Genomic DNA, 26,866 nt, shown 5'->3' on the forward strand with positions numbered 1-26,866 from the left:
TATAATGTTTCTGACCTGTTGTCAGGTTGTCCCTCTTTACTTTGTTATTGCCTTTATATATTAGCTAGCAGAAGAGGTTTATATGATTATTTTCCTTGACTTATTTCAGAACTTACTTCTCAAATGGACAATCAAAGTAAAGCTTCTGAAACCTTCAATTTGGAACTACAGCAACTCAAATCTCAAATATCAGGTAAGTTAAGCACAAATACAGCATCTCAAATCTCAAATATCAGGTAAGTTAAGCACAGATACAGCAACTCAAATCTCAAATATCAGGTAAGTTAAGCACAAATACAGCATCTCAAATCTCAAATATCAGGTAAGTTAAGCACAGATACAGCATCTCAAATCTCAAATATCAGGTAAGTTAAGCACAGATACAGCATCTCAAATCTCAAATATCAGGTAAGTTAAGCACAAATACAGCATCTCAAATCTCAAATATCAGGTAAATTAAGCACAAATACAGCATCTCAAATCTCAAATATGGGTTAAGTTAACCACAATTACATATATATCATCTCAAATATCAGGTAAATAACACACTGTCACTGGTACAGATTAAAAATCTCAAATAATATAAGTAAAGCAACTTGGATTTTAATTACCGGGTATCATCCACACAAGTTTAGCAACTAAATTCTGTAATACTAGGAATAAAGGTACACAGAGTTACAGCAATTGAAATTTTAAGTACCTAGTAAGGTACACTTAAGTACAGCAAAGCAGACTTCAATTATTGTAGATTCATTATTTTTTGTGGAGTATCAATTTTCCAAGGATCCTGTTGGGATAGGTGACTTAATAATTTAAGTGTTCCAAGAAAAATAAATTTCTGAAAGCATAAATCTTAAGGGCTTAATTTGGTTTGAACTAAAACTATCTATGGTCAACATTGCCTTAAGGAGACATAAACCCTTAATTGAATGGTTAGTTTTATTTTTACATATTCTATTTTTAGATCTGCAGAGGAAGCTTGACTCCAGTGAAGATAAGGCCAAGAGACTTAATGATGAAAAAATACAGCTGGTAAGTGTCACCATGGGGATAAATCTGTTTTAAATTGATTCCTGATATGTATTGTGATTGTCTAGATTTCTGTCCAGGATAGCTGTTGATGTCTTAGATTTTCTTTCTATAAAAATTACAATTTATGAAAAAAATGTCCTGGTAAGTTTTGTTTGACATTACTATTGGCTGTACCATATTCTAATGTGTGAAGTTAATATTTGACAATTAAAAAAAAGATCTTAACAACCGTTAATTATAAAAAGTTTAAATTCAACATATTTGAAGATTTTTGTCTGAAACTAGAACGGTTATCAGTTACAATCCATTACATAAACCCTTTTTCTGTGTTTCTACGTTTCCTTGTTCAGAGTTCAATTTCGACATAAACAATGCTTCACAGATTTTGGCTCTAACAAGAGGTATTAAAAATTGAATTTAGTGAGAAAATTGTTTCAATTGTAAACCTTACTTTATGTTTTCTGTCAAGTAAACTAAATGTTTAATCTCACAGTTTAGAAATATATTCTTGTATAAATGCAGTTTATTAAATAATCCAAGTGGGTTGTTTTCCTCCTTCAAAGACTTGATTTAAACCTACCTAAGCTTTGATGCTACTTTCCAAATACATGTTGTGCTTTTGATATTGTTGGCTGGTTTATATGTGTACACCCTTATATTTATACACATTAAGTTATAATATTTGTTCAGTTTCAGTGTATCTGTAATTTGTTTTCACATTTATATTTTACATATTTTATCAGTTATTATTTAATTTCTTGGCAACTTTGTTTAATTTATACAAAATTGTACATTGTGCATTCCAAATATGTAACCATGACCCGAGTGTTAGCTTTCAATATTGTTGGCTGTTACATGTACATGTATTGTATATAAATTCATTTTCTGTTCAGTTTTAAGAGTTAAATTCCTAATATTAATATGTTTAAGATATTCCCTTCCGGGAAGAAACAGACAATTTCACTATAAAGAATATTCAAATTGCCCTTGTCAACTTTAGTGAACATAATTTTAGGAAATTGAAAATACAATTTTTAAGTATGATTTGAAATTGCTGTAGAGCTTGGTAGATGATTCCGTTTCATAGTGTGCAAGATGTACTTTAAAGCCGTCTCCACATGCTAACTGGGCTAAAAATTATGGCAATGCCGGCATGATTATTTGAACTTTTAAAAAACTGCAGTTATTAGTAGCTAAAAAACTGCAGATGTACATAGAACTTACAAAAATTGCTTAGACTGCAAATTGAAAAAAAAAGTTAAAATTTGAAACCTCAAAGACAAAAGCATTTCTACAATATTGGCTTAACTTATATTAGTTTCAACGCAAAATTTTAATTCGATAAGGACTAGTGTAGTATGATTTACCGTAATCAAACTAAAAGATAAAAACATACCAACAAAGTTGGTCAAATATGAAATCAGATTCAATACACAGTAATATTCAGATTTTCAATTTAAGGGGAGAGTGTAGTATGATATTATTGAATATGTTTTTAGGAACAGCAAATGAGCGATATGATGAGGAATTCTGGTGATAGCTCCAAACGTCTGTCTATTTTAACTGAACAGCTACAGGACAGAAATAGGTTTGTCTTACCTCCCTTTGTCTGTATTGGTCATTTCCTGTTGAGAATGAATTCTGGGTAAAGAATACAAAAATGCAATTTGTTGCTTAGTTTGCTTACCACTTAAAAAAAACCATCTTTGATATCATACTTTTTAAATATTAATGCACAAAGGCTGTACTGAATTTGGAGAATGAGCTGTTTTCAACTTTTATAGTGTTGTTGTTGCTGAAATAAGCCAATGTCATACTTATCTCAGTTGTTTTTAATCAACATGCTGACTTCAAGCTTAATGCATGTTGCATTTAACTTCAGATTTTCATATGCTAATAAACTAATGCTTGAGTTAGAATATATACGGTAATTTGGAACCAAATGAGGAAACTAAACAAAACATAAGAACTGTTTAATGTTAAAAGGTAAATTTTAGACATATTCAAAGATAATTGATGAAAACATCAACATTATTAATTACCCAGAATTCATCAGGTACAAACTGGATCTGTAGACTGCTTCCTGTACTTATATTATCTGTTTCTTAACTAATTCCAAAAGATAATTGAAGAAAGATAATACAGGACCATTCAACTGATTCTTTGAACTATCTGTATTGTCATAACTGAATGTTGCTTTCCCTTAAATCGGCAAGATTTAGAGTTTTGATGTGTAGATAGTTGCAAATCAATTAGATAATAGTTTTGTCAGTTTGACTTTCGCTGAGGATTTTTCAATTAGCTTTTTTGCAGCTAACACTTATATAAAATTATAATTGCACAGTCTTAATGTGAATATATATGGTTCAAAATAACTGCTGTTTATTACACTTATCTGTAATCTGTGTTTCATTAGAAGAAATTTTTTAACTTAACCTCTATGGAATTATGGGAAGATTTGTACTCAAGTTTGCTACAGTTTCGTACTAAACAGTGAAATATAGTTGCATGAGTGACGAAGTTACGTCAATACTGATTTTACAGTAACCTTTTTGAACAAATAATTCCAGATTAATCATAATAATATGATATTAAGAAATATTATGAATTTAAGTTGTAGGTATTTTGTAATAATATTTCTTTGCTAGGTCTTGTTGTTAGTTTTCATTTTAATTTATTATGATTTTTTTATTTTAATTACAATGCTTTAGTTCATACTCAACACAGATAAATTCAGCATGAAACTGCAGGATTTTTTTTGATTTTTTTTTTGTTAGCTTTGCACTGCATTTTGTATGTTGTTATTCTACAAACAATATAGATGTCAATTAAGTCGTGAAATCATTGTTACAATCAATATTTTGAGGATTATAACTGTATCTAAAAATTGCACATTGCCACCTTTTAGATAGTTTGATAATCTCTTCTTAAGTTCTTATTGGTAATTATTTTATTTATTAATTGCTTAAAATTTGTTAATGTTAAGTCTACTTGGTTCCCTGGATTATCTATAAGGGCTATTCCATTAAAATGTATGTGGAAGGGTTAAAGGGAATTTAATTACTGTAAACCAACTTATTTTCGCGGATACTTTATTTCAAGTTTTATCCTTTTAAGTCCATTTCGCAGCTATTTCATTTCGTGATTTTCGAATTTGCTTGTCATAGTTTAATAATGAATGATCCACGTTTTACATATTTGCGACGATTTATATTCATGTTATTTTTCTACTCGGGGAAAGTCACGAAAATAAATCGCTCACGCAAATAAGTTGCTTTACAGTATTGAATGTGGGTCATGTTTTTATTCAGTGTGAGTTTATTACCATTATGCAAAATTATCTAAAAAAAATTGTTGTAGAAATATTTTGAAAGTCTTTTTATTTCCTACCTACCCACCCACATACCATTTTAATGGAATAGCCCAAATGAAGAAAGATAAAAACCCAAGTGTTGTTGATACTGGATTAAAATTATTGAACACTTTTTCAAACTTTTTCTATGCAGAAAAGACATATTCAGACTGGCATAGCTTGAAAATTTGTCAGTCTAATTCTTTATTTCCATTGATAAAATCAAGCACATGTGTCAGTCATTTGGACTTGCATGTTAATAACATATATCAGATATTTGAAATGTTTAAAGGGCAGATTATCCACACTGACTCTTCTCAAAAACTCTGAGAGTATGAAATCAACACTGTAAAAAAAAAATGAAGAATTTCTATGATAGTAGAGATAAAATATTATATATATAGAATAAAATATGATATTGGTTGTTAAATTTTGGTGCACGTAAACTAGCAGAATGTTTACAATGATAAAGGAAAATAAAAATAATTGAAAAAAAAAATGTTTTATTTTTCAATTCAATTCTTTGCAAATTATTCACAGAAAACTGTATTATCAAAAAATTATGGTTTTATTTACAAATACTCATAAATTTTTTAGTCCAAGAAAAAATCATTCAAAATTTAGATAAAAAAAAGTTATTCAGTATGATGAGTTCTACAAGTTTCATTGTTGTATAAAATTTCTTTCTCATCTCCAGAAAAATCCAGGATCTACAAGCCGACTTGTCAAGTTCTACACAGCAAACAGCAAAACTTAGAGAAGAGAAAGATAGATTGAGGAAGGAAGGAGAGAAGGAGAGGGAAAATTTATTTGTTAAACATAATGATGTTGTAAATACTATTAAACTTACTTTACAAGATGTGGTAAGTTAAACATTGGTACTGTTGTTGGTAGGGTGTGAACACAATGGGGGAACGTCACTTATTTGATGTATTGTAACGTAAAGACTTTGTGTTGTGACACTTGTATACTTTGGTATTGGTGACCTTCTGCTGTTGTCTGCTCTATGGTTGGGTTGTTGTCTCTTTGACACATTCCCCATTTCCATTCTCAATTCTATAGATCAATTACATATTATAACTTGCAATGTTTTCTTCCTTAATTCATGTATTCTTCACATTTTTGTGCAGTGACCAGGATAAAATGTGTTGTTTAAGTCTTGCCATCGTTTCTAACTGTGGAGCTACTCTGGATTTCGCCATAAACTATTTGAATTCTTTTTCAGTTCATAGAAAGGCTACTTAGCTGTTAGGTTTTAGGCTGGCATCAGGAAATACTTGTAGTGTTAACCATATCATGCCAGACTAAAAGCTTGCAACTCAGTAAACCAAAGACCTTTGGCAGCAAAACTGTCAAAATCTTAGTCAATTAAGATTCAGGTTTAAATCACCCGCAACATGAAGTGTTCAAGCTCACAACCTCAGCGCAGACAACCTAGCGAAACTAAATTCAATAAGTATTGCATTCATTTGATATAGTGATTTTGGCATTTTAAACTACAATGCGATTTAAATGTTTGTGATATTGAGGAAAATCCTTTTTAATTTGTATATTAAATTTAATAATGCAAGTTTTAATTATTGTGATTACAACCCTGTCACATTTTACGCAGTTATAAAAACATCACAATAATTTCTGAATTAACATTACTAAAACTACAAGGCCATGTTAGCCCTCATGAATATGAAAATCAAAAGGATAAATGAACATTTTTTTAAAGACAGTCAGGTAAAAAAGAGTCTATATATTGGTAAATAAACCTTTCGGAAGTACAAATAAATTTGGAGGAAAGGGGCTGGAGAAGAGCTTATGAAATATTTAATCAATGACCAATGTATTACATTTTAACTGTATATTTGGATCCATGGAATTTCAATAGTTGACTATGTTATAATTTATGCCACAAATGTTTTCTTGGTAATTTCTTTGTTTTGTCATGTGGCATCAAATAAAGTAACTCTTGCCTTTTCAAGGAAAAAATGAGGCTGAAATTTAAAAGCAATATAATGATAATTATAGAATTTTGTATACAATGAAATTTTCCGCTACTAAACATTTTTTTTTTTCCTTGCAGCAAAAAGAATTATCCAAATCAAATAATAAAATGACTGCCATGAAAGAAGAATTTGAAAAAGAAAAAGAAGATGCTATTAATCGTAAAATTACTGAAATTAACAATTTAAAGAAAAATTTGGAACAAAGTAAAGCTGATTTAGAAAAACAAGAGGTTCAAACCCAAGCTCATAAACAGGTTCTAGACAAAACCAATATGGAAATGGAAGCACTTAAAGTAAGTAAAAAAAGTAGTGGTAAAGGTTAAAGGACAAACTTGCATTGATTCAGCAACTCAAAAACACAGGGTAATAAAAACAAATTGTCTTTCTATGACACACAACAACACAGTTTGGAAAAAGATTGTCGAGGTCTCTTAATGTTCACTCGCATCCATTTTAGTGGTACAAATAGACTTAGCAGGAACTCAGGTAATAGATGAAAAATATTGACTTGTTCATTTAATCATCATCACTAAATTCATATGAAATATATTAAAATATTATATAAAGTATGGATATGTGGTGCAATTGCCAATAAGACGAATACCCACAAGAGTGGATATGACATAGATTTAAGCAACTATAAATCACGATATGACCTCCAACAATGAACAAAACGATACTCTGTAGTCAGCTGTAAGAGGCTCTAACATGACAAAAAGTAATGTCTTTTTTATAGTTTGCAAATGAAGAACAAACAACAACAAATACAAACAAAACAAACAAAGCAAGCAAACAAACACCATTTTTGTTAAGAAGCCAGCTGAAGCACGCCTCTATGTGCGGGATTTTCTCACTGTATTGAAGACCCATTGGTGGCCTTTGACTGTTTTCTGCTCTTTGGTCAGGTTGTTGTCTCTTTGACACATTCCCAATTTTCATTTCCATTCTCAATTTTATATTTTATGACAAAAGTGTAAACTTAAAACAAATATGACATGACTTCAGGGACTTGCTATTTCTTCTGGCAACTTTTTCATAGATTTTTTTTTAGTATTTACACAAAACACCATGGTTGCTGTAGTTGTTGAATGTAACTTTGATTCAGTTGTTTGTACTATAGCTATCAGAGGTAAAAAAAAAAAAAAAAAGTAGATGAATTTAAAAAAAGAAAATATTTAAATTTTTAGTTTGAAAAAGAAAAAGCAGACAAATTGGTGAAAAGGTTAGAAAGTGAGAAAGACGGTATAAACACAGACTTGATACATATCAGGGTAACTAACAGTAAGGTTCAATTAGAGTACGAAAAAATGGTGGACGAGAAAAATAAACTTCAACAACAGATTGAGGATCTGAAGGAGGACAAGGACAAAGTGTCAGAAACTAAAACTTCTGTAAGTTTATTGTCAGAAACTAAAACTTCTGTAAGTTTATTGTCAGAAACTAAAACTTCTGTAAGTTTATTGTCAGAGACTAAAACTTCTGTAAGTTTATTATCAGAAACTAAAACTTCTGTAAGTTTATTGTCAGAGACTAAAACTTCTGTAAGTTTATTATCAGAAACTAAAACTTCTGTAAGTTAATTGTCAGAAACTAAAACTTCTGTAAGTTAATTGTCAGAGACTAAAACTTCTGTAAGTTTATTATCAGAAACTAAAACTTCTGTAAGTTTATTGTCAGAACCCGAAACTTCTGTAAGTTTATTGTCAGAAACTAAAACTTCTGTAAGTTAATTGTCAGAAACTAAAAATTCTGTAAGTTAATTGTCAGAAACTAAAACTTCTGTAAGTTTATTGTCAGAAACTAAACTTTTGTAAGTTTATTATCCAAAACTACAATGTCTGTAAGTTTATAAAAGTGGCAGAGTGGCAGGCGCTAAATTTCTATAATTTCATAAGTTCTGTTTCAATAAAAGAGGCATAGTACATAGTGAAGGCACTTTGAACATACACAATATATGCAGTATACCCTGCTTCTAAACCAAAAAGACAAAAACGATACAGCACATATGCTTGACCCAAATACGTTTTTTAAGGGGGAAAAAAATATTGTGACAAAGCAAATAATTTCAAGTCACGAAGTCTAATAACATCTTTTTATGCCCCACCTACGATAGTAGAGGGGCATTATGTTATCTGGTCTGTGAGTCCTTTGTCGGTCCGTTCGTTCATCTGTCCCCTTCTGGTTAAAGTTTTTGGTCAAGGTAGTTTTTGATGAAGTTGAAAGTCCTATCAACTTAAACTTAGTACACATGTTCCTTATGATATGACCTAATAATTGTAATTCCAAATTAGAGTTTCGACCCCAATTTCACGGTCCACTGTTCTTTGAAAATGATAGTAGGAGTGGGGTATCCATGTACTATGGACACATTTTTGTTCTGAAGGTCCCCAGGATAGCCGAGACAGTTCATTCGCAAAAATCTAAATTGCCAACTTATCTATATTTCTGTTAAGGGTCATTTCTAATCAGTTGAAGCATTATAATTATAAATAGCTGATCTTTTTACTAGCGTACTGAATTGATGAGTTGCTTTAACCTTAGAAGTGCTGAAAGGGGAAACGCTCCGATTATGCAGTTCACTACTGGCGCTTGAAATTCAATAGAAGGAACAAATTTACAAATATTTCATTAGTAATTTAGGAATTAATAGATAAGTACTTTGTTTTTATGCCCCACCTACGATAGAAGATGGGCATTATGTTTTCTGGTCTGTGCGTCCGTTTGTCCTGTTTCAGGTTAAGTTTTTGGTTAAGGTAGTTTTTGATGAAGTTAAAGTCCAATCAACTTCAAACTTAGTACACATGTTCCCTATGATATGATCTTTCTAATTGTAATGCCAAATTAGATTGTTGACCCCAATTTCACTGTCCACTGAACATTGAACATAGAAAGTGATAGTGCAAGTTTCAGGTTAAAGTTTTTGGTCAAGGTAGTTTTTGATGAAGTTGAAGTCCAATCAACTTGAAACTTATTACACATATTCCCTATAATATGATCTTTCTAAATTTAAATGGCAAATAAAATTTTTACCCTAATTTCATGGTCCACTGAACATAAAAAATGATAGTGTGAGTGGGGCATCTGTGTACTGTGGACACATTCTTCTACTGAATTGCAAATAAATTTAAAATTTTCTATTTCGAATAGATTCTACAAGAGAAAGAAGAACTGGTAACCGAGAAAACTAAACTTGTGGAAGATAATGACAAAGTGAACAGGGAACTAGTAGAAAGTAAAGCTTCACTTCAACAGAAAGATATACAGATCGAGGAATTACAGAAAGAGGTATAACAGGAAAAAGTGGAAAAAACTAATTACTATGTCTTACTAAAATCTCAAGTAAATTAATTGGTCTTTAGGATATCAATATGAGGGCAGGGGTTGGATGCCAAAAAATATACATTTTTGACTAGCCACATGAATTTTAAAATTAAAATCACAGAATGTATGCCTCTGAACAGTATACATGACAAATGTAAAATTTTACCTGAAAAGATCTATATACAGTACATCGAAAGAAAATGATCAGACATTATGAACCAGTTTTGTTTGAAGGGAAGGCTCATTTCATTAATTATGTTCAAAATTTATCAACTTTCAGTGATAAAAGAATTAATGAACTATAAACTTTCAATTACTGTGGATTCATTATTATTATTTGAGAGGATATTAAATTTTTGTGATCTTTCTCCAGGCTATATTAAGTGTTTAGCAAGATACAGATTCCCTTAAAGGAAAAATTTGAAAACAACTAAATGAATCAATCCTTAAATTTTTCCTATAACAACAAAACATTGTGTACACAAAATAAATTTTCATATCATATGAATAAGATGAGAAATGCCTGAAAATGGAGAAAAGTTAAATCAGTTGGTTGGAAAATGTTATCTCATTAGTAAGATTATACATTTGTACATTCTTTCCAAGAACTGGAAAATGTTTTGCAGTGAAAACAAATACAAGTTTAACATAAAAACATTTTATTCAATTAAAGGTTGAAAAAATGAAGACAGAAGTGAATGACAAAGAAGAAGCCATGTCACAGAAATCACAAAGTCAGTCACAAGATCTACAAACACAGGTTAGTTATGAATCACAAAGTCAGTCACAAGATCTACAAACACAGGTTAGTTATGAATCACAAAGTCAGTCACAAGATCTACAAACACAGGTTAGTTATGAATCACAAAGTCAGTCACAAGATCTACAAACACATGTTAGTTATGAATCACAAAGTCAGTCACAAGATCTACAAACACAGGTTAGTTATGAATCACAAAGTCAGTCACAAGATCTACAAACACAGGTTAGTTATGAATCACAAAGTCAGTCACAAGATCTACAAACACAGGTTAGTTATGAATCACAAAGTCAGTCACAAGATCTACAAACACAGGTTAGTTATGAATCACAAAGACAGTCACAAGATCTACAGACACAGGAAATTTATGAATCGCAAAGTCAGTCACAAGATCTACAAACACAGGTTAGTTATGAATCACAAAGTCAGTCACAAGATCTGCAAACACAGGTTAGTTATGAATCACAAAGTCAGTCACAAGATCTACAAACACAGGTTAGTTATGAATCACAAAGTCAGTCACAAGATCTACAAACACAGGTTAGTTATGAATCACAAAGTCAGTCACAAGATCTACAAACACAGGTTGGTTATGAATCACAAAGTCAGTCACAAGATCTACAAACACATGTTAGTTATGAATCACAAAGACAGTCACAAGATCTACAAACACAGGTTAGTTATGAATCACAAAGTCAGTCACAAGATCTACAAACACAGGTTAGTTATGAATCACAAAGACAGTCACAAGATCTACAGACACAGGAAATTTATGAATCGCAAAGTCAGTCACAAGATCTACAAACACAGGTTAGTTATGAATCACAAAGTCAGTCACAAGATCTACAAACACAGGTTAGTTATGAATCACAAAGTCAGTCACAAGATCTACAAACACAGGTTAGTTATGAATCACAAAGTCAGTCACAAGATCTACAAACACAGGTTAGTTGTGAATCACAAAGTCAGTCACAAGATCTACAAACACAGGTTAGTTATGAATCACAAAGTCAGTCACAAGATCGTCAAATCACAAAGTCAGTCACAAGATCTATAAACACAGATTAGTTATGAATCACAAAGTCAGTCACAAGATCTATAAACACAGGTTAGTTATGAATCACAAAGTCAGTCACAAGATCTACAAACACAGGTTAGTTATTCTAAAGTTGGGATTGTTGCTAGTTTCTATATCTCTCTATTAAATACTGAGATGTCATTTCACAGATTTACACTATTTGATTGTAATTATTCAAACCTTAAAGTTTGTGCTTTACATTCTCTGTCAATGCAGTGACAAATTTGGAAGTTTCAGAATATTTGACTACAATGCAGATATTTTCTGATGATGATAGTGATTACATTTGGTCTCAATCAGGTACCTTGAAGACCAAAAGTATAGGAAGCTTAAGTTGTAAATCATTTGATAGCATAAAAAACATACATGTCGAAACATAAGAGAATATTCTTGTGAAATATTAGTTTGAAAATCCCAAAACTATATCCAACACAACTATTAAAGTTGGCTACATCAAAAGCTAAAGCAGCCCTGCACAAAATGTTAATAACACTTTGTAAATGTTACGCTTTCGAAGTACTTTTTTTTATTTATTTTCCTCAGGAAAATACAAACCTGAATATTTAAAGGAAAGGATTTTTTAGGACTTGGATACTTGTAGATCTATTTTACCTAAAGTGACATAAAAATACAAGCCAAATTGCAACAAATATTTAATAGAATGACAATAGAATTCAACTTAGTAGCTATAATTTACACCAAAGAGAAATTATCACTTTTTGAAATTTTACAGATTGAGAAAGCACAGGCCAGGGTCAAAGAATTAGATGGCATGTTACAATCAGAAATAAGCCGTGGAGAAAAGACAGTGAAGGAATTGGAAAAGAAACTTCTAATGCAGACCTCTGAGACGGATCAACGATACAACCAGTTAGAGGCTTTGTTTAAAGAGGTGGAGGATGAGAGGGATACCATGAAAGCTCAGTTAGAATTCTCTAATCTGGTTGCTGAAGAAAGGAGGAGGGTAATTATTGATAGCTTTCTTTAAGGATGTACTTGAAATTTGTGTCAGATGTTCAGATTACTTGGTGTTTTTCCCTGTGATACGAGGTAAAATATTTTGCCCAATAACACCCATTTATCTTTTCATATAAGACTTACAACAGCTCATAAAAAGTCATTTAACAAAATTTAAGCAGAATTTTTATTTTCTTTCTTTTGATTTGAGACCAAAGTAATACCAATGCAAATATAGGTAAGAGTCAGTGTAAGCCTTTTTATACGACCGCAAAAATTTTTATACGACCTCAAAAATTTTAATTTTTCGTCGTATATTGCTATCACGTTGGCGTCGTCGTCCGAATACTTTTAGTTTTCGCACTCTAACTTTAGTAAAAGTGAATAGAAATCTATGAAATTTTAACACAAGGTTTATGACCACAAAAGGAAGGTTGGGATTGATTTTGGGAGTTTTGGTCCCAACATTTTAGGAATTAGGGGCCAAAAAAGGGCCCAAATAAGCATTTTCTTGGTTTTCGCACTATAACTTTAGTTTAAGTAAATTGAAATCTATGAAATTTTAACACAAGGTTTATGACCACAAAAGGAAGGTTGGGATTGATTTTGGGAGTTTTGGTCCCAACATTGTAGGAATTAGGGGCCAAAAAGGGGCCCAAATAAGCATTTTTCTTGGTTTTCGCACCATAACTTTAGTATTAGTAAATAGAAATCTATGAAATTTAAACACAAGGTTTATGACCATAAAAGGAAGGTTGGGTTTGATTTTGGGAGGTTTGGTCCCAACAGTTAAGGAATAAGGGGCCCAAAGGGTCCAAAATTGAACTTTGTTTGATTTCATCAAAAATTGAATAATTGGGGTTCTTTGATATGCCGAATCTAACTGTGTATGTAGATTCTTAATTTTTGGTCCCGTTTTCAAATTGGTCTACATTAAGGTCCAAAGGGTCCAAAATTAAACTTAGTTTGATTTTAACAAAAATTGACTCCTTGGGGTTCTTTGATATGCTGAATCTAAAAATGTACTTGGATTTTTTATTATTGGCCCAATTTTCAAGTTGGTCCAAATCGGGGTCCAAAATTAAACTTTGTTTGATTTCATCAAAAATTAAATAATTGGGGTTCTTTGATATGCCAAATCTAACTGTGTATGTAGATTCTTAATTTTTGGTCCCGTTTTCAAATTGGTCTACATTAAAGTCCAAAGGGTCCAAAATTAAACTAAGTTTGATTTTAACAAAAATTGAATTCTTGGGCTTTTTTGTTATGCTGAATCTAAACATATACTTAGATTTTTGATTATGGGCCCAGTTTTCAAGTTGGTTCAAATCAGGATCCAAAATTATTATATTAAGTATTGTGCAATAGCAAGAAATTTTCAATTGCACAGTATTCAGCAATAGCAAGAAATCTTCAATTGCACAGTATTGTGCAATAGCAAGCAATTTTCAATTGCACAGTATTGCGCAATAGCAATAAATCTTCAATTGCACAGTATTGTGCAATAGCAAATATTTTCAATTGCACAGTATTGCGCAATAGCAAGAAATTTTCAATTGCACAATATTGTGCAATAGCAAGAAATTTTCAATTGGAGTTATCTTTCTTTGTCCAGAATAGTAGTTGAATCAACTTAAATCATTGTTTTATTCAATATACAATGTATATTCACTTTTACTACCAACTGATAAATTAAAACAATCTTTACCATTCAGTGATAACAAGCACCTTTTGTTACATTTTAATATTTTATGATGTATTTAAATGAGTAGTTATTGTTTCAAACTCCATTAGAAATTTGAATTGAGATCAGTTTTGGAAAAAGGGAAAGGGGGATGTGAAAAAAAAATGGGGGGGGGGTGGGGTTAAATTTTTCTCATTTCAGATTTCATAAATAAACAGAAAATTCCTTCAAACATTTTTTTGAGAGGATTAATATTCAACAGCATAGTGAATTGCTCAAAGGCAAACAAAATATTTTAAGTTCATTAGACCACATTCATTCGGTGTCCGAAACCTATGCTGTGTCAACTATTTAATCACAATCCAAATTTAGAGCTGAATCCAGCTTAAATGTTGTGTCCATACTTGCCCCAACTGTTCAGGGTTCAACCTCTACGGTCGTATATAGCTGCGCCCTATGGAGCATCTGGTTCTGCCATATTTTAAATCTCAAATATCTTGAAAAGGAGCTCCATGACCTATAAATATTTTGATCCTTAACTAATGCTCTGCCGCTTACAGTATCAATTTTAAATTCTTGATTTATTTTATTTCATCTAAGTACATCCTTAATGTCTAAAAACTTCATAAATAATTCATGTCAATGAAAAAAAACATGATACCTATTACCTAGGGAAAAAAAATTTAAACCACTCACTACAATTTATAAAAAAAAAAAAAAAAAATTCATACAGAGCTTGTTAGAAAAAAATTAAACATAATTTCAAAAGGAAACTTAATTGAACTACAAGTCATTATTTTTCTTTCACAGTTAGAAGAACAGAACATGCAGTTGAACCAAGAAATGGAGAAAACTGAAGAAAGGTGGGTGTCGTCCTTTATCAAATTATTTGTAGTTTTTTCATGGTTGATCACTTCACTGTGTGTGACACATACATACTTAGAAAGTGTTGTAGAATTGTGTCAAATCATTATAATGAATAAGTGGTTAGATTCAACATACAGTACTTGTATTTCTTTTACAGGATAAACCATTCCTGTAAGTTTATACAGGAAAGGTGTACTGACATAAGAGGTCTCTAACCATATGAGTTCAAAATACAGCTTTCATTAATAGTAGCCATATTAATTATGTGTATCAGCGGGGGAAAATGTTAAAGCATAAAAATATAGTATATGCCAATACACATAATTAAAAGCGCCATTTTTGTGGGTTCACTCTATATTTCATCAAGAAGTATTTAAAGTACATGTGTTCTTGTGTACTTGAATACATATTACATAGTTAAAAATAGACATGATTTTACTGTAAACTTACCTGAGTGTATGATCAACTAGTTGTAAGCTTTATTTCTATTTTGAATTAAGTCATCAGGAGCTTTTAAAGTTATGAAAAATGAAGATATTTTTGCAGTGAAGGAATGTGATACTGTATAGCAGGTTAAATTTCGATGGTGTAAAATTTTGTAGTTTACATTGAATAAGGTATACGAAATAGTTTGGTGTTATTATTTTGGCGGATTCAAAACTTTTATCAATACCTTTGCATGTGCACTTTTAAATTGGCAGAATTTATTTGGACAGTTTTGTTCTATCCGCGAAAATAATCGAAAATTTACACCCCGCAAAAATAACCCGCTATATGGTATGAGAAAGTTTCCTTCAAACAATAAGTTGAATAAAAGAAATGTTCAACTAATTGGGAAGTAGTTTAAACTGTCTTATTAAAGTGTGTATTGTTTTTTTATTCAACCTTGACTGTGTGTGTTGCTGATTTCACTACATGGTCTTAATGGTAAGCTCACAAGTGCATGAATGTTATATTTGCTAGAAATTATTATTATTATTGCACAGTTATTTCTACAAACTTAAGTGACCTTGAGTTGAATAATGCTTGTTAGAGTTATGTCCCTTGAATAACTCATTTGAAGTCTATTTTTTCTTTTTATTCTGTGATCTTGATCAATGTTGTACAAGCTTTACTTGTCTTCTGTTTTAAGTGTAAAAATAGAATTTTCAAAGTCAAATATGCTTTAATGATTTGTTTAATTTTTAAAGCTATTTTTAAACAACCTTCATCGTAAAAGGTGAATTCCTAACATAGTTTTTTTTTTAATGTGTCTGTTGCATTTACAAGATGTAACCTCTTTTTGGAAAACAGTTTGACATTTGAACTTCTACTTAAAATAACAAATTGGTGACCTACTCTGAGGACAAAACGCTTTATAAGAAATACCATATACATGTATTTGGGAATAATAGAAGATATATGTAAAAGAAATATCTTAAATAGTTAGGAATAATAGAAGATTTAGAAAAAAATCTTATATATTTGGGACTAAAAGAAGATAGAAAAATTTCTTTTAAACTATACAATGAAATCTGATTCAGATATTTTTGTTTAACTCACAACCTACTTTAAATCCCTGTTTTTAAGATAAAGAAGCAGAAAATACAAAATTTATTTTTATTTACAAATTTTTTGTCAGATGCAAGATTTTGAATCCCCCTAATGCTTGCATCTCTATGATTACTTGTTTTTTTTTTTACAAATACAAATGTAACATATTAAATAAAAATTACCTTAAAGGAAATGATATCTGGATCAGGTTTACAGATCACGAATACTAACAGCATGGAATTCTTTATTTGACTGAAGAAATGATTATCATACCAAGAACACTAGATAATATGGAATGAATTATTAAGCCAGTGTATTAAGTAATTTTGCTTCTGTACATGCATGGAGATGCTCATTAAAGTAGACAACTAATTATGTAAATATATCTGGTATTATTAATAAATTATGTAAATTTATGTAGTATTTTGAATAAAATATGTAAATATATGGGTATTTTGAATAAATTATGTAAATTGTCTGGTATTTTGAATAAATTATGTAAATTATCTGGTAATTTGAATATTCATAAGGTTTCTGTAACCATAGTATATTTTTAAAGGCTATTTGGTCGGGACAAATATTTTCAATTTAACTGGAAGATATAAGATAGTGCCATTTTATCTAATGACGTTGAAGAAAAAGAAATGTACAAGATATTTTCTGTTTTGACAAAAAACTATGTTTGAAAACTGTCTTTTGTGAATAAACTCAAAACTATTGAAACTTTATCTTTTAGGAAGAAAAGGGAACTTGGATAAATCTTATTTTTAAGTGAATTATGAAAACTTTTAGGAATTAAAAAAAGAATGGCAGCACCAGCATAGAATTTTTAGATAAGAAACATAATTGCAAAGTATCTATAGAAAAAAACTTTGAACAGACATAAGATTTAAATTTTTATAAAGAAAATATGATATTTTTGTTTTCTCTGTTGGACTTTGCATTTTAGGGCAAATAACATTTAGTTAGTTACAATTAAAACAAATTGTCACCAATTAACATTTTTCTTAAGCTTTTTCACCTTTTCAGCCGTTTTAGTTAGATTTTTTATGCATTATAAAAAGTATTTCTATGTAAATAACAGATAAAAGAAAAGCATAATTTCAATGTTAACTGTGATAATAATCAACAGAAAGAATGCATTTTGTATCCTGTGTAAAAAAAGAGCAATATTATAAAAATATGATCCAAATCACAAATGAGTAAATTTTACATTGTACTATGTACACAATAAATATTGAAGTTTAAAAAGACATATTACATACAACTTATTATGTTTTTGTTTATTTTTCAGTCACAGAAAGGAAATTGATAGTCTAGAAAAGACAAAGATTTCTCTTCAGAAAGAGGTAATTATGGCTTATTATATTTGGGTTGGATGAAGAATTGTTTGTCTATATGTTTTGGAGTGCAAATTATTTGAAAAAATTTATAGGCGATTCTTGTCAGTTGGCAAAATTGGATGAGATGTTTTCGATTTTTGGATTTTTTGACCAAATTCTACTTGATTGTTTTGACATTTCAAATTTAGTGCAGCAATATCAGTCTATTTAATATTAAATATATGAAACCAAATCAGAATTGTTTTGTATGCCCCCTCTGCATCAGAGTTGAGATTAAGTGTCACCCTGTTTTCTTACATCCCAAGGATAATTTCTGTTCACTAACTGAAGGATGCCTCAACCAAATGTTATGAAACTTATACTCATTGCTTATCAATATCATAACACAGATCAAGTTCAAATTTATGTTCATCACTTTAACCTTTCTTCAGTTATGTCTTTTTAAATGTTATATGCAAGCTGGGGCATCATTTGTGTCCCATTGACACATATTCCATTTATTTCAACTTTTCTTACATACAAATATACACAATGTACAAAAAAAGCAAAACCAATTATGTATTGTTTGATGATATAGCTATTTTGTTAAAAACTATTTGTGGCACTTGTGCTGAATAATAAGTCTGTTTAAAACTATAGAATTATTAATATTTTTTTATATTCCAACAGGTTGCCAACTTAAAGAATGAAAATGCCTCACTAGATAAGTTCAGACATTCAACAGAGAACCAAGAAAAAGAAAACAAAGACTTGATGAGTCAGATAAATTCACTGAAATCTCAACTTCAGGCTCAAGAAGTTAACAGCAATACTATAGGACTCTCAGGTACAATCTAAAATACAAAATAAGAAAAGAGATACTGAATTGACTCTTTTGTAAAATCTTAGTTTTCCACTCATTTAATAATGTAGGAATGAGAGATAAAATAGTAGCTTCTTTTAGGTTTAAGAAGTAAAAATAGGATGCTAAAATTCAGCTATTGATAGACAGTCTCACTATTTGTTAAAATTTAAATTTAGCTACAGTTGCTTGAACATAACTATTCCATAAATGATATGCCATTTAAACATGTGCCTTCAAGAACTCATAGCTGGTTTGATTTAACTGAAAAACCAATATCTGACATCCTTTGGAAGAATTTTTTCCTTCTTGTGAGAAGCTTATATTGAGAAATTGTTTTTTTTTTGTAGCCAATGAAATTGAAGATAAACAGACAATAGACGGTCAGGTCAGTCAGTATATATAGTTACAAGATATATATAGAATAGAAGATGTGGTATGATTTCCAATGACACAAATCTTTACAAGAGACCAAATAACACACAATTATAGGTAACCATATTGTCTTGAACAATGAGCAAAGCCCATACCGCATAGTCAGCTATAAAAGGCCCTGAAATGACAAATATTAAACAATTCAAAAGAAAAAACAAACAAACGGCCTAAATTATGTACAAAATGATGAACAACAAAAACACATTTAAACCAACCTTTTTTTTATACACAAAATAAGATAAACTGGAGATGAAAATCAAATTTTAAAACTTGCTTAGATTTGGGAATAAAAAAGGGCAGTAAAAATTGATATTCACCATTTTCAATAAACAAGTAAGAATTTTACTAAGAAAAAAGCTTTTATTTCTTTATACTGTTGTTTGCAACTGTCTTGCTTGAAAGAATACTGGCCTTGTAGTAATTCTCATTTCAACATTGTTTTTTTTTTCTAAAAATTATATCTCAGCATACTTCAAAGAAAGTGTACAACAGTCAACAGTACATTTTTTTGAAAAAAATGTCTGAGCTGAAAGGAGATACTGTGGATTCTTTATTATTTGTAGTACACCAATTTTCATGGAATTCATTGGTACAGTTGAACCATGAAATTAAATGTTCAATAAATGACAAATTTTTTTTAAGACTTGTATGACTAAAAACACGGTGAAATTAAATATCCACAAAAATTTAAGTTTTCCGTCATCCATGAAAAAGTTAATGACCCCACAGTAGATATTCCAGCTAGATTCTTAATTTAATTATTTGATTTTAGGTTGAATTCCTTAACTCTGTGATAGTTGATCTACAAAAGAAAAATGGAGATCTTAAGACGAGATTGGAAGCCATGGAATCAGGTGTTCTTACAAATGGGGAGGCCAACAGTTCCATGGAAGAAGTGTAAGTTCTCTGTTGAATAGTAGATATGTCTTAAAGTCATATGATACGAAAGACTGGTAAAAAATAATGTTTATCAAATTCTTGAACCAATGCATGTATATATCAAAAAATTTAGTCTTCTGTGGATGATTTTATAATTTTTTACGCAAATATATCATACAATCATCTTTTTTTTTCTCTTTGTCTGTTATGATGTGAAAATATGGCAGCTAATTAATTGCTGTGTTTTGATGCTGTAGTTTACCAATTGTCTCTTTATAGTAAACCATCAACAATCCTTGAAGCATTCAATTAAAATAAAGTAAACTTCTTCTAAATGTGGACAAATTAAGGAAAACTACTGAATGTAAGAAACCGCATCTACTTTTATTCTGTGATACATTTATTCTTGTCTATTTATTCTTTGATGTCTATTTGTAGAAGTGAAAGTAAGAAGCCTCCTCCCCGATTATTCTGTGATATATGTGATGTGTTTGATCAACATGATACTGAAGATTGTCCTTGTCAGGCCATGGATTACGATGAGGAAACTCCATCGCCTTCACATCACGGTGGTGACCGTAAACAACTACGACCTTACTGTGATATATGTGAAGGTAAGAAGGTTTTAGATTATATTGAATTCTGGGTAATATTTTCAAAGTTGTTGACTCAAACCCTGCTCCGTGTGTTTAGGAGGACTCTTTATCATATCTTTCTTGTTCTTTGGTCTAATTTCCATAAAGATGGAATTTACTAAAGGAGACATTTTAGAGTTTTTATCTTGACAATTAAATTAGCCAAGATAATGTCTTTGCAAAAATTTCCTATGTTACATGATATAGAAGTACAAAAATTTACAAATCTTCTGTTGATATATATTGAAACTAGTACAATTTTGATACTCTGATAAAATGCAAAATTCCAAATCCCAAAAACAGAGCAAATGTATCACTGTCCATGTATGTGATCATTCAAAATTTTATCTGTCAGAGCAAAGAATTACTTTTGATAACCAAGAATCAAAGATAAATTATAGATTTGTTGAAAAGTTAAATGATAAATAGTTATCTCAAGTTTAGAATATCATTCTTTGTTCATCCAACGGAACTTTATTGTGATTAGCTCTGTTCTTCATCAGGTATTAACTATTCATGAAATGGATAGTACTAAAACTTTATAAATAAATTTACAAGCAATATTCCGACTTTCTCCTGGCCATATCATGCTTTTCTGGATTCGGAAATGGAATTCTTAGCCTGTAATTAACTAACTTTGATATCTACTCTATATTGCATTCTGTTTTGAAATTGATGAAATGTTAATGGCATGAATCATATTTTATTTTCAACTATATTATCATGAATTAACTGCATGATATGGCCAGTCAAAACTTAAAATTCAAATTATTATTAATTTAAATCAAACATTTTTGTAAAAGATGAAAAATTAGATTATGTCTCAAAAGATTGATGGAAAAATGCAAACATTTTATTGTATTAAAAATAACTTAAAAAAATAGTACAGTTATATAACAATGAGAAAAAATGTTTTCTTTATGAATTTTGATTGGCCACAATCATCTACTGAAATATATATATCAAATTGAAATGAACCTCACTGGCAGATCTATTAAATGTTAAATGGGGTCAAAATGTAAATATAAAAATTGTGGGTATGAAAATGCTTATAATGTCGGACAGGGAATAAAAAAGTAATTTTCGAAAATTCAGTGATCTGCCATTGAAAGTTTAACATGTTTATTGTTATATTGTTATGAAAATGAAAAGACAATAAATTTATTTTGATATTTTAAGGAATAAAGAAAAAGTATTTGCAATTTGGAAATGACTTTTGTGTCTTTCAAAATTTAATTATGATTTACAAAATATGTGTATAATTTAATCACACTTTTTTGATAAGTTGGTTTGTAGATTTGTAGATTTTATCTAAAAATGCTGCTTTGGTCAGTCAATAAAATACTTAAAGCTAATCCCGACAAGAATCATTATGCATGGTATATCAAACCAGCATTACCAAAAGTCTGAGGTTCTCTCACTCTGGCTTCCTCAATCAATATTGACAGCCATACAATAGCACAATAGTGTTGAAAGTGGCATTAAACACCAACCAATCAATCATCCAGCTCCTAGTTAGAATTTGTATACTTCTTTTTGTATACTTTTAATTTTATAAAGTAAAATAGTAGAATAAAAAAAAAAAATTTACTCTGAAAAAAATCGAAAATGGGTCAGTTATATCTGCAAACCAATTTGTATAAAAGAACTGGATGAAAATTTAGAAAAATTGACAATATAACATTGACTGTGTGCATTCTTATTTTGTTTGCAGCATTTGGTCATTGGACAGATGCTTGTGATGATGAACAGACTTTCTAACCAATCATCTATAGTCTTTCATGAAAGAAGATTTACTCCACCAATGGAATGCTACATTTCATATTGGGCATGAATTTCCTTCCATATTTGTTTTGGTTTTAAACACATGTTAACATTTTACGCAAACATGTTGCTTGTTTTGTTTTTTTTGTTATTTATCATATGTTAATAAACTTTCATATAAGTTATTTCCATAAAAGTTAATTTTTAATGAGGAAGGACAATTTATGTTAGTATGAATTTAAACCAATATTCCGAGGTAACGCTGAAGTTTGTTGTTTAATCGAGCTTTTTGCAGACTATAGTTGCTTCTAAAACAGTGCCAATTTTGATGTGTGAATTTGTTTACATATGAGTCTGTGTTTGAACCTCTTTGACATGTCATGAAAATGGATTGAACTGAATTTCTTGTTAACCTCTTGGAGATCAAAAAGAGTTTGAACTTTAACAAGTCTGGCTTTCATTTGAACCTCAAGATGCAGTGTGAACTGGCTTAGCAAAATGAACGCCTAAAACCATCATTTGAAGATACATTGTGTGAACCAGCTACTTACAGTTTCAAAATTTTTGTGAAACAACCATCTTTCGTCATCAGTAATTGTTATATTTGAAGAACCTAATGGCATGAACTTTGGCTTGAACCTGCTGAAATTCATCAAAAATTGAAACAGATTTTCAAAACTGGAGCAGAGTTCACGCTTTTGCAGTACCCAGCTTGGAACCATTAAGCTTTCAACAGAAGTGAATTATTTATGTGTCTAACATGCAGATGGTCTGATGTGGGGTTGTGATTTGTGTTATATGTACTCAGTGAATATGTTTAAAAGTTGTGATGTCATGTTTTAGCTGAGCAAAAATATTGTTCTTCTGCTTATCTTCTGCTCAGAAAAAAACAGCTATTGGTATGAGAAATATATATTTAAGATGCATTTATGTTAAACAGGGTTTTCATTAGATAAAGTGAAACTAGAAAGAAATTAACCTTGTGCTATTTCTATGGAAGTTTTGGAAATGAAATCTTTCCTTTATTCAAAAAAATGTTTGATAGGTTATAGCTCGTTATAGTGATCGATCCCTTAATAATGAATGAAAAATTGCATTATTCTCCAAGTCCATAATTTTTTTAGAAATAAGTTCTTCTTTTGACAATTTAAGGAATTCCTTTTCTAGCTTTTTATTGCTCTTATGTCTGCTTATTGTCTCTATGACACATTCCACATTTCCATTTTATGTGTCATGGGTTAAATGTCAAAATAGAACACATTTTTTTTAACAATATGCACAAGGTTAATTTCTTACTAGAATCGCTTACTAAGAAATTAACAGGGTTTGCTTTAAATCTATGCGGTATTTGTGCATTATTGATATTCATTTAAACTTCATTATAACTCAAAATTTTATTACAATATAATTAATATTATTTTGAGATTCAATTTCCTAAAGGAGAAGGTAAGAAAGGCCACCTTTTGGCACCTTAAACTAAAAACACTGAGTATAAATAAACTTGTTTATTTTTAAAACTTTTTATAGCTACAAATTTCTTTCATTTTAGGTAAAACTGCCAACAAAATCAAAGTCGTTGATTAAAAATAAAAATATCATTTTGGGTAAAACTTGACACAAATCTTTTTTTTAAAACTGGATATAAAAAATAGCCACCAAAATGTCAAGAAAGTGTCATCTCATTCATGATAAAATAATTATGATTTTGAAAGAAGCCTAGTTTTCACCATTTGTACCATTTCAATGGGCAGTTTATAACCCTTATCATACCTCCTACTTTAATAAGCCATAGATATAAAAGATAATCATATTTTTCTAGCAACAGTTTCGTAAGCTTTTAATTCGAAACTTAAATGCAATATTTTGAAGTTGTTAGAAAGGTATTTTCTAAGCCATTTGGTACAAGTTGTCTTCATTATCAAGTGAATGGGTGGAAATTTTCAGATTTTGATGTGGTTTTCAGCAGAAAATTGTCTATTGTTCCATACAATGAAGTTGAATATCACATGGCACACATATCTGATTTGTAATTTACAAATCCGTTTGAATTGTATCATCAAAATACTGCTTTATGAGTCATTTTCTTATGGTTATTAGAGGGGGGATAGGACCTTTATCCGGAATCCGGGATCGGCTGTTTTTAAGCTCAGGATTTCGGGATTGCCCTTTTTGGGATCCAGGAATTTTTTTCAGATTTGGGGATGCCGGGATTTACTTTATTTAATTTCAGGACTTCGGGATTTAGTGTTTTTAAGCCCGGGATTTCGGGATCAGGACCCCTCCTATCCCACCTCTTATTACAAAATTGAATGTTTCAAGTTGAATTATTTTACATAATATGCTTATAATTTGCTGATTTTCATTTATAATACCATTACATGATCTCCATCTATTTTCACCTAAAGTACAGCTACCATCAGCAAGAACTGTAAGACGTCACCTAATACAACTAGCTTTTGACATTGCATCAACAACCACCAAGATTTGAACAACTGCCAATTGTAACACTCCATGTGAATCTGATACATGTGAAAACATCTTAATAATTTTTATTTATTTTATATGGACACGCATTGACAGACAAGTCTTTCAGTGTAGTATATGCCAAGGACAAAATTGAATAGATATCTATTTAGGGTTTTATTAGTTCTAAAAATAGGATAGATATATAGAAATGTACTAAAATAGAAATATTATTTAAGATAAAAGTTAACAGTTTTCCATTTATAGGGGTAGGCCAAATTTTTAAGTAATATTGGTTATGGTAGCCACTGAAATTAGGGTAGATCTGGGTATTAAGTTTGAAAGTAGAGTAGTTGGGTAAATATAAGATTAAAAATTTGTTTATTCTGGAAAACCTTAAACAAATAAATATTTTATCTTAGCCTTAATTTAAGAAAACTATTTTTTAGTTACCAGTATATAGCTTCTTGTTAATTTATTATAGTTAACGATATCATATTATTCCCAGAATTAAGATTAGGTTTTGGAAAACAATAAATATTTACTATAGTACATGTACATTAATTGTAACGATCTCTATAGGTAACTATTTATGTTTTATATAAAAGATAATACATATAGAATTTATTGACTTTCCTCTTCAAATATTTATAAGCTTTCTTTGACAGAGGTCAAGGTTAATAAGAAGTTATATGCATTGCATTTTCTGTTTATCATAATTCCTGAGCAATTTATGACATTAGAGAAAATAAATTTTGCACATCTTGTAAAATGTAAATATATTAAAAATTGTGTATTGTAAACTAATGTACATATATATAAATATTGTATATAATAATTTAACAAATTTGTCAAAAGTGATTGTGAAATTTATCACATGTTTTTATCTGAAGTGAAAGTCCATTTTTTTCGATGCAAGTTTCAGAAATTTTGGAACAACATATCTCTATGTGTTTAATATTAATGTTGAAACCATACACATCTCTCTAAAATCAACCATATTTGCTAAATTGCTGCAATCAGACAAAGAAATAATTGGAAAGATTGTTATTAGCAAAGCTATACCAATATAAAACTTTAAATTTCTGCTTTTCAAATACGAAAACAGGTGATAAATTTGTATACCACTTTGTATAAACACATCATTATGTAAATTATCCCAGTGCTCAACTTGTATACTTGTGTATGAACCATTCCATGCTGTGTAGATTCATTATATACCATCGTTTACAATATTGAAGGAGAGACCATCAGTTGACATATATTTAGAATGAGGATGTTCCAGGGCTCCGTCATAACTCTTCTCACTTCTCAGTGTACAAAATTTATGCCAAATCCAATAATTTGATTGTTTGATCTCTTACTCTGGGAACGATAATAGAACTCAAACATTTGAATGCCTGTATTTAGCAGATATTGAACCAATTTTGTACTGAAAGTTATTTAACAAAAATCTCCCATAAAAATCAGTCTAAATAAGGCTTAAAGTTAAAGCCTCACTTTTCTTGAGGTAAAGCCCAATAATTTGCAATTTCAAAGTTCTTGAATCTGATATCATTCTGTTGGTTTAATAAATGTTGTTGGTCTTAGATATTCCTTACCATGACATATAATGAATTAACAGGCTATATTTTTATTGTATATCTATGCTAATGGTTATATCACATGGTCATTATTGCACAAAACATTAAATCATAAGTCACATTAGCTTATTGGGAGAAAAGAATACTAAAGAGATTTTCTGATTCTCATTGCATAAAGCGTAAAGCTTCAACATATCCCTCTTCTAAAAAGGATGCCACTTTTTGTAGGTATGTCTTATTTATATATACCTCACATCTCCTTTTATTCATAAATATGGTGCTTTTGTTAAATTTTATTGAAAAACCAATAATTATGCACTTTCAGTATTCACAACTTTTAAG

At 30.1% G+C, this 26,866-nt stretch overlaps 1 protein-coding gene across 12 annotated transcripts in view; it reads left to right on the forward strand.

The window, feature by feature from the left end:
- The window catches only part of LOC143076624 (uncharacterized), an 89,735-nt gene that overhangs the window by 50,948 nt on the left and 11,921 nt on the right, over nucleotides 1-26,866 (forward strand). For 10 of the 12 annotated variants that reach the window (XM_076252446.1, XM_076252452.1, XM_076252451.1 and 7 more), the window contains 15 exons: nucleotides 110-193; nucleotides 965-1,032; nucleotides 2,532-2,620; nucleotides 5,082-5,247; nucleotides 6,459-6,674; nucleotides 7,569-7,772; nucleotides 9,529-9,666; nucleotides 10,376-10,462; nucleotides 12,274-12,504; nucleotides 14,992-15,044; nucleotides 17,876-17,930; nucleotides 18,594-18,750; nucleotides 19,116-19,153; nucleotides 19,973-20,097; nucleotides 20,518-20,693. In XM_076252446.1, coding sequence (XP_076108561.1) covers nucleotides 110-193; nucleotides 965-1,032; nucleotides 2,532-2,620; nucleotides 5,082-5,247; nucleotides 6,459-6,674; nucleotides 7,569-7,772; nucleotides 9,529-9,666; nucleotides 10,376-10,462; nucleotides 12,274-12,504; nucleotides 14,992-15,044; nucleotides 17,876-17,930; nucleotides 18,594-18,750; nucleotides 19,116-19,153; nucleotides 19,973-20,097; nucleotides 20,518-20,693 — 1,887 coding nt within the window. Of the gene's footprint in view, nucleotides 1-109; nucleotides 194-964; nucleotides 1,033-2,531; nucleotides 2,621-5,081; nucleotides 5,248-6,458; nucleotides 6,675-7,568; nucleotides 7,773-9,528; nucleotides 9,667-10,375; nucleotides 10,463-12,273; nucleotides 12,505-14,991; nucleotides 15,045-17,875; nucleotides 17,931-18,593; nucleotides 18,751-19,115; nucleotides 19,154-19,972; nucleotides 20,098-20,517; nucleotides 20,694-22,428; nucleotides 23,236-26,866 lie in introns of those variants that run through there. The other 2 variants (XM_076252458.1, XM_076252447.1) reach the window with 2 other exon arrangements.

This window comes from Mytilus galloprovincialis, chromosome 5 (assembly GCF_965363235.1).
Source record: "Mytilus galloprovincialis chromosome 5, xbMytGall1.hap1.1, whole genome shotgun sequence".
NCBI classification, from domain to species: Eukaryota; Metazoa; Mollusca; class Bivalvia; order Mytilida; family Mytilidae; genus Mytilus; species Mytilus galloprovincialis.